At 49.6% G+C, this 8,400-nt stretch overlaps 1 protein-coding gene across 1 annotated transcript; it reads left to right on the top strand.

Annotated features, from left to right (window-relative positions):
* The first annotated feature begins 26 nt into the window (after positions 1–26).
* On the top strand, positions 27–3,868 carry LOC119302671 (myb-related protein Hv1). The gene is made up of 2 exons (XM_037579717.1): positions 27–2,922; positions 3,040–3,868. The coding sequence occupies exons 1-2, from the start codon at positions 2,660–2,662 to the stop codon at positions 3,581–3,583; spliced, it is 807 nt and encodes a 268-aa protein (XP_037435614.1). The 5' UTR covers positions 27–2,659; the 3' UTR covers positions 3,584–3,868.
* Positions 3,869–8,400: the final 4,532 nt, after the last annotated feature.

The following is an 8,400-nucleotide window of genomic DNA, read 5'->3' as shown; positions in this document are numbered from 1 at the left end:
ACAAGTGCGTGGCTGAGAAGTGGAAGGTAGAGCTACTGCACATAACCAGACACCACTCCTCAACCAGACAACTAAGAACTATTTCCCTACCTTCCTCTTGCCGGCATTCATGCTTTCTAGAAGTAATGCCTACAATTTAACAACTAAAGGGCCATGGTTTAAGTGTTTTGTTTAGGGAATAGGGATTGCACTCTTTTTGCCAGTCAGGGTCTGATTATGGTACAACAGAGATGGTTTACTTGATTAGTTTGATGCACCAAAAGAATAGCTATTTGAGTGTATTAAATCTGTGTGTAATAAAATGGTAGGATGCCAAACTTGATTTATGGCCAACTAGCTTATTTCTAGTTAGAAACCGTAACGAGGACTAGTCATTGATAGCTATGCAATAAAGCAGTTTGGTGTCTGATAATCTGACTTTCTGGTTTGCATTGCATGGTAGGCAAATTGGTACATGCACCAGTTCTGCTCTGTTGAGATGCAGCTATTTTCAAAAGAATCCTATTATTATAGATTTAGCTTCAGCCTTGTGCTGAAAAGTGATACAAACCATCCCCTAACATGTCGGCTTGAAAATAATAGAGATTTGGAGTTAGATCTGGAGGTGTAATCACCCAATTCTCGCAACAAAGGAATTATGGGGGCAATACAGGAAGCATGGACATTTCAAGTAGAGGACCATTGTGGAGTGTGAAGTCCCAATCATTCTGGCCCCAACTGAAGCAAATGGTTTGGGATATTTCCCTCTCCTTGCACCCAACCAACTATGGTCCATAGTTTGGTAACCATCCAAAAGAATATATTAGGTAGGCAAATATTATGTAAGCCCGTCTGGATTTCATCATGGACATGTAAGTTGCTCCTAACATGGAACAATTAATGGTCCACCTCAGCAAGTCATAGTTTCATCTGCATCCTCAGAATGTTATGCCCACAGCCTTCATTACCGCGGAGGATGAATCCTAATCTGTAGAAAATTCAGCATATTCATACTAATCTCGTTCTCCATGAGCAAACGGCAAAGCACATGTTGCGGAAGTCGAATAAGTCCTGATCATAATTGATGGTGTCCTTATTAAGCATCACTGATAACGTTATCTTTTGCCATGTGGATTAGCGTATACTCTATTGCCATGTGGATTAGCATATATAAATACGATATCAGGAGATCTGGCTTGCTACAGAAAGAAATAGGAAGCAGTTGCAGGACTAGCAAGTTTGGTGAATCTTTTTAATTTAGGGTTGACCAAGCAGCTCAACTAACCAATACTAATACTAGAGTACAAAACAGAAATGCTGCATATGAAAGTAGTTTCATCGGACTATCGGCAATTGGCAAAAACCATGATTGTGCAAGCAGACCATACTAGTAGGCAAAAACAAAGAAAAAAGACGGTGGGTGGGCAAAAGAAAATCCGTTTGAGCAGCGTCGGATACCTGTTCCGCCTCATCCTGTTTTATTATTGAAGAATAAACAAGGAAAAGGGGTGTATGATGAGGGGGCTTCCTTTTGTTAATACCTCATCCAGTTTGCATTATGCACATTGGCTTGTTAAATGGAGAAATGGTAAGATGATTGGGGCTCGTGAGATCAGGGCTGTTTTCTTTAAAGTATACATGAATGATCCGTCTACAACTAATACTCTGTCCTAGTATACAATACAGATCATCTCCATGTCGACATGATTGTGTTGGAGAATCAAAACAGCCCCCGTAGTCCATAGACGACATCATGTAGGACACACGAATTGCACTGCCCCTGGGTCACAACTGACAGGAGAGGTCCTAGAAAATGGCTCGGGGAATAGTCTCCAACGTGGCACATATTCTTCATCTAAATAAAATTCTTGGCAGACAAATTATCATTGAGTTTGTGTCTTACAGAAAGATTGAGGTTCTATATCCGATCTCGGCGATCGTCGATGCGGATAATTTACTTGTAGACTGAACGGGTTCGACACCCTGGCCCTGGATTGATGGGTTATTTGCTTGTGTTGCACGAGTAGTTTTTAGGCAGGGAGGGCAGCATCAAGGGAAAGAGAGTGGGAGGGAGGGGAAATTGGGTGGACCTAATAATCCCCCACAAACAACTTAGGAAGAGGGAGGCATCACGGGTGGATGCGGTTAGTTAGCTGTTAAAACCGAAGGCGCCAAGAGGGTAGGCAGGGGGAGCTTACCTCACTTTACACCTACCTGTGAGGCTTGTGAATCGGGCAAGTAGGCAGGCAAATGGAGCCTGTGTGTCCTGTGCCCTGTGGCTGGCTGTGTCGTTGTTGCCTTTCTATCCTCCTCTTTGTGTGTGTGTGTGTGTGTGTAATAAACTGGTAAACAAACCGGTGGGGTGCTGAGTTGAGGTGAGGTCATGACCTGTGGGAGAGGGAGGGGGAGGCCTACCAGTGCCCGTACCAGCCTAACCTTTTTCCCACCAACTCAGCCTCTAGAAGACCTTCTTCCCCGATCCAGTGCCAGTCAAGTGCAGTGCCGCCTATAAAGATCCAGCCTCCGGGTCACCCACCCCTCCCCGTAGCACTAGCCCCCAACAACAACAACAGCACCAACTTCCACTCCTGCAAACCCGACCCAACCCAACCCAACCCACCACCGAGCACAAGAAAAGGAGAGTCATCGGCGGCGGCAGACCATCTACAGAGATAGTGAGATGGGGAGGTCGCCGTGCTGCGAGAAGGCGCACACCAACAAGGGCGCCTGGACCAAGGAGGAGGACGACCGGCTCACCGCCTACATCAAGGCGCACGGCGAGGGCTGCTGGCGCTCCCTGCCCAAGGCCGCGGGGTTGCTCCGCTGCGGCAAGAGCTGCCGCCTCCGCTGGATCAACTACCTCCGCCCCGACCTCAAGCGCGGCAACTTCAGCGATGAGGAGGACGAGCTCATCATCAAGCTCCACAGCCTCCTGGGCAACAAGTACGTTCATCTATCCATACCATATATAGCTCCAATGAATGAACGATCCTCTGTTTTACATGCATGGCCTTGTGAAAACATAGCGCTGACAGTATTGTTTCTGTTTGACGAACGCAGATGGTCTCTGATAGCCGGGAGACTCCCAGGGAGGACGGACAACGAGATCAAGAACTACTGGAACACGCACATCAGGAGGAAGCTCACGAGCCGGGGGATCGACCCGGTGACCCACCGCGCGATCAACAGCGACCACGCCGCGTCCAACATCACCATATCCTTCGAGACGGCGCAGAGGGACGACAAGGGCGCCGTGTTCCGGCGAGACGCCGAGCCCACCAAGGTAGCGGCAGCGGCAGCGGCGATCACCCACGTGGACCACCATCACCATCACCGTAGCAACCCCCAGATGGACTGGGGCCAGGGGAAGCCACTCAAGTGCCCGGACCTGAACCTGGACCTGTGCATCAGCCCCCCGTCCCACGAGGACCCCATGGTGGACACCAAGCCCGTGGTGAAGAGGGAGGCCGGCGTCGGCGTCGGCGTCGTGGGCCTGTGCTTCAGCTGCAGCATGGGGCTCCCCAGGAGCGTGGAGTGCAAGTGCAGCAGCTTCATGGGGCTCCGGACCGCCATGCTCGACTTCAGAAGCATCGAGATGAAATGAGCAGAGCAGAGCAGAGCACCCCCTCCCTCCTCTCTCCTGTGACTTGGATATTGGTTTAGCCTGTAGGTGAAAATACAGCGAGTGAAAGAGATGCAAGAAGAAAGAGCGATGATCTTGTGGTGCCCTGTTTCGCCAGGATCATCTCCTTTCCTTCTTTATGCCCTCTCGTTGCTCCATTTTGTTTGTCCGGTTGTAAAAAAAAAATTACCGTTTGACTAATCATGGGCAATAATACTCTGGTGCTGGGTGGCTCACTGTATAAATTACAGGAGTGCTTTCAAGAAAGTGCAATAGTAATATGAAGGTGGCAATTCCTTTGGCAGGAGAGGAGAGCAGACCAGAATGGCCAGATTCAGTGTGCCCCGTGTGGGCGTTGATCTCGAGACCGGGGCACTGAACCGGGCAGAGGCAGACCCTGAGCCTGAGCGCGTGGGCGCATGTGAGCATTGCCTAATCCTGCATCCACGGCAAAGGCAGCGGCTCGTGACACGCTTTGCGACCTGCTTTCTTTTCGATGCCCTTTGGGGCGGCTACATACATACATACATAAACCTTTTTCTCTTGCCAAAAGGTCCAGGTGAATATTTTTCGAGTCGATCTAAGTAATTTTACATCCGTCGTTAAACAGATAGATGATGACGCCTAACTTCTCTAACCTTTTCTATCGGCGGAAGAAAAAAAGCTTCTCTAACCATGGCTTGTGATTGATTATAATAACAAAAGTAATCCATACGCAGGTGGTTAGAGGAAAGATCGTGTGTGTATATGAAACCAGGTGTGTTTATTTAGGTGGAAGGTGGTAACGCGTGGTATTAGTATCGGAGAATCGGCTAACCACGGCGAGAAGAAAGGAAGGAGGACAGGAAGGTGACAAAGGGACAAGGGAAGCATTTTAATATGGGGCTTGCTGGTTAGGTAAGGCCAGCCCAGCCACCTCTTCTCTTCTAATCTAATCTAATCTACTTCCTCTGTTCCTAAATATTTGTCTTTCTAGACATTTCAAATGACTACTACATACGGATGTATGTAGACATATTTTAAAGTGTAGATTCACTCAGTTTGCTTCGTATGTAGTCACTTGTTAAAATGACTAGAAAGACAAGTACTCCCTCGGTAAATTAATATAAGAGCGTTTAGAATACTAAAATAGTGATCTAAACGCTCTTATATTAGTTTACATAGGAGTATTTAGGAACGGAGCAAGTAGTAATCTATTGGGCATCGGGCAACCACAACTCACTCACTCGGCGAGCCCAGTCAGCACCGCCTCCTCATCATCATCCGCGGTCGGGTCTCCCGGCGAGGCCAGCACCAGAAAGGCGAAGGGTTTTGGACGGATTCACTTGTGGCTGGGTGGGTGGGCAACTTGCGCCGTGCTCCTCCGTTGCGCTGAGCTGAGCTGCGTCTTTTTCCTTCTACTGGTCTACTAGTATCGTGCGCCGCCGCTGTAGGCTGTGCTCCTGCTCCTGCTCTTTGCGAATTAATATCGCACGTCGTTTTTGTTCTAGGCAATGCGCTGTGTCGTCACGTCCGTCCGTCCATGGTAAACCGTGCGTTTTGTGGTGGGGTGGTATGGGGAGTAGTGTAGTTTTCACCTGTAGGGGAAAGTGGGGTTCCGGCCATTTCTTCCACTCAGGAGAAGGGATCAGGAATGGCAGCAGGTGGCTTCCATACAGTCCCAAATAATCTCGCTGTCCAGCATCGAGTAAACACAAAATATCTGCCTCGTGAGTCACGCAGGATGACTGGTAATTAGGATTGGGCAATCCTCAGCCAATTTTACTTTTGTAAGTCGTTTAAAACAGCTGAAATTAAATTGTTTTAGATGCTGTCCTAAATATCTAAAAGTCTTACAAAAGCGAATGGAGGGAGTAGCATTTCTTAGAAGTTTTCCTATCAATCTGGAGCCATTGATCCAGTTTCTTTCATCATACGCTTTCGCTATGCGGTCAGAACAAGTTCCGTTCCAAGCCGGTCTTTTGTTAGCTCTTAAGGTGCACTTCCCAGTTTGAGAGAAGCTGGTTTTTCATTGGGGGGTAAAAATGATACTAAGTTTCACCGCATGCTGCGCATACTCACCTAGGAGGAAACAATGCTAGTATCTGGGATGGATGTTACAGGTTGATCGATCATCAGTACTCGTACGTGCACGCCATGTCCTTGTCACTCTACGTACATACCTTCCGTTATTAAATACAAGTCTTTTTAGAGATTTCAATATGGACTACGCACGGAGCAAAATGAATAAATTTATACTTTAAAATATGTCAATATACGTCTGTATATAGTTTTTAGTAAAATCTCTAAAAAGACTTATATTTACGAATGGAGGGAATACTATCTTTTTTCCCCTTTAATACGCATGAACCATAGAACAATTGTTCTACCGTACTACGAACGCACGCACGCATATATGTACTCAGTTTATTCACCTAGCGGGAGAATGAGAAACCGTGGACCTGAATCCGCCAACCTGTGGTACATCACGGTATTGTAACACACTGCTACTAATACTTAACACTAATGTTTCATTCCTGGAAACATCTGGATTCGGCTAACTTTAACAGCGATGTTCCTCGCAACAAGAAAATATACTAGTGAGGAACAAAAACGAGTGATGGAGAAAGACATCAACTGCTTTGGCAGGTGCAAAGCTAGTTCCCACTAGCTACCACATCACGGTCCAACACAGGTAAGAACAAAATAATACAGTACACATTATTAGTTAACTAATCAGATTACCACGGTGAATCTCAACTCATCAAGATTTCCATCTGTGCTGGCTGCCTTATCTTATCTGCCGACGGTAGAATCAATACTTTCCACCGAAAGCAAAACTGCCAAGCCATGCCGGCCACCAGGAAGAAGATCTCTCTCTTTGTTAGTTACGTCCATTTTCGTCAGCAAAAATGGTAGAAATGGTGATGTGATCTTGTTCTCTTTGTCTAGGATGCGTTGGTCCCATTCACGAAAGCAGTTAAAGAATAACTAGCAATCTACTCCCTCGGTTCCATATTAGTGGTCGCTCAAACGGACGGAGGAAATATCACTCATGTATGGCTTGGTTCCATGGACCGGAGGTGCGTACGGGAGATGGGACTGAATGCCATGGAAGAGCACGGCGGTGGTCTTAGCTGAAAGCTTATGATGGGTTGGTAGCCAATCCCCATTTATTAATTCCTGACTAGGAGAGGTAGAATGCACCCGTTCTAGTACTAATTGATATAATTAGTTGCCTGTCCCTAGTTTTGAGTAGCTAGATTCGTTCGACCCATTAACAATGAGTACTTGCATTGGGGCCCTTAGTTTAGTTTGGGAGTAATGTGGATCCACGTCGGCAATTTCTGATCCCACGCCCGGCTGAGCAGTTCGCCATTAAACAAAACAATGGGTACTGATTACCGGTACCATTGATTTTTCTCTTTATGGTTGTTGTGAGGAGCACATGCATGACAATATGCAACCAACACTCCCAAGGGCATCTCCAGCCGTTCGGCCCCCCAGGGCGTCTAAATAGAGCGGCCTGGGGGCGTGCCGGCGCTAGTTCGGCCCTTGGGGGCGACCTAGCTCCCAGTCACTAGGATGCGGAAATTTAAACTTGGTCGTTCCCGCTCTCAAAAGACGCCACAAATCCGGCGATCGGACGTAGTCTGGCGTTACAAAAAACAGAGCGCCTCACGCCGCAAGTTCGCGTGCGCAATGATTCACTCGACGGGGTCGGCTCCGGGCGTTGGCGGAGTCGGCGTGCGCGGGCTCGGCGGTGTCGGAGCTACTTCGGTGCTGGGCTGTGTCGGCGCGGCTTCGGCACTGCTGGGCGGTGATGTAGAGGCGTCGTTCGGGCTTGGCGTCCGTGTGGTCGTGGGCGCGGGAGCTTGCGTCGTCGGCGTCGTCGGCGTTGCCGTCTGCATCTGGTTCAGGATGAGGCCACGCTCCGCCATGTACCACGCCCTGAGCTGCTCGTCGTTGCTCTGGAGCATGTCCGCCCCGCCCATCAGAAAAGCCATGTCGGCGTTCCTCTTCTTCGCGGCGACGTTCGTCCGGAACAGGTCGAGCTTGATGGCGCTGTTCTTCATCAGCGACGACCACCGCGCCTCGGTCTTCTCTTCACGTAGGACGGCCCGGGCCTGGGCGTCGGCGAGGCAATGCTCGATGGACTCCTGCACTCGCGCGGTTGCCACGTCGGCGTTTTTCCCCTTCTTTGCCAATTTGTGGCCGTCCGGCCGCCCCTCTGACGCGCCCGGAGTCATCGCGTCCGGTTTGTATGTCTCCTTGGCCTTGTCGAGGGTACGTCGGACTTCGCCCACTTCTCGCACTTGTCAATGCGCTTGTAGACGTGGAGGTGCTTGAAGTCGGCGTCTTGGTTGTCGCGCCGATACATGGTGAACATATGCAGCAGCTGCGCGGAGGAACAAACAGTTGGCGGGCGGCGAGCGTTGACGACGAAGAGATGCGGGCGAACGGCTTGCGTACCTGATCCTCAACGCTGGCGCCGCTCTCCGGGTGAGCCGCGACCTCCTCGACGATTCCATGCCATTTGTTGCACGCCAACTGGATACGCCCCCAATGGTTCGCCATCGCCTTGGAGCCGCGCTGCATGTAGACGCCTTTGAAGTACAGGTCGACGAGCTTCCGCTCGTCGAACTCGGCCTTGATGCGGTCCCAGTACGTCTCCAAGCTCTAGTTCGCGCCGGCGGTCGGGTCGAGGCAGACGACTTTCCATGCTTCGGCGAGGCATTCCTCCTCCTTGGACGTCCACTTGATGCGCGGTTCGCCTGACCTAGCCGCCCGCTTCTTCTTCTTCTGGCGCCCCTTCGTCG

Source organism: Triticum dicoccoides, chromosome 5A, assembly GCF_002162155.2.
Source record: "Triticum dicoccoides isolate Atlit2015 ecotype Zavitan chromosome 5A, WEW_v2.0, whole genome shotgun sequence".
NCBI lineage: Eukaryota > Viridiplantae > Streptophyta > Magnoliopsida > Poales > Poaceae > Triticum > Triticum dicoccoides.
This window is presented reverse-complemented; position numbering and strand designations above follow the sequence as displayed.

Coding starts and splice junctions, on each gene's coding strand:
- LOC119302671 (XM_037579717.1), top strand. CDS start 2,660: ATGGGGAGGTCGCCGTGCTGCGAGAAGGCGCACACCAACAAGGGCGCC. Junction 2,923..3,039: donor CACAGCCTCCTGGGCAACAA/GTACGTTCATCT, acceptor TGACGAACGCAG/ATGGTCTCTGATAGCCGGGA.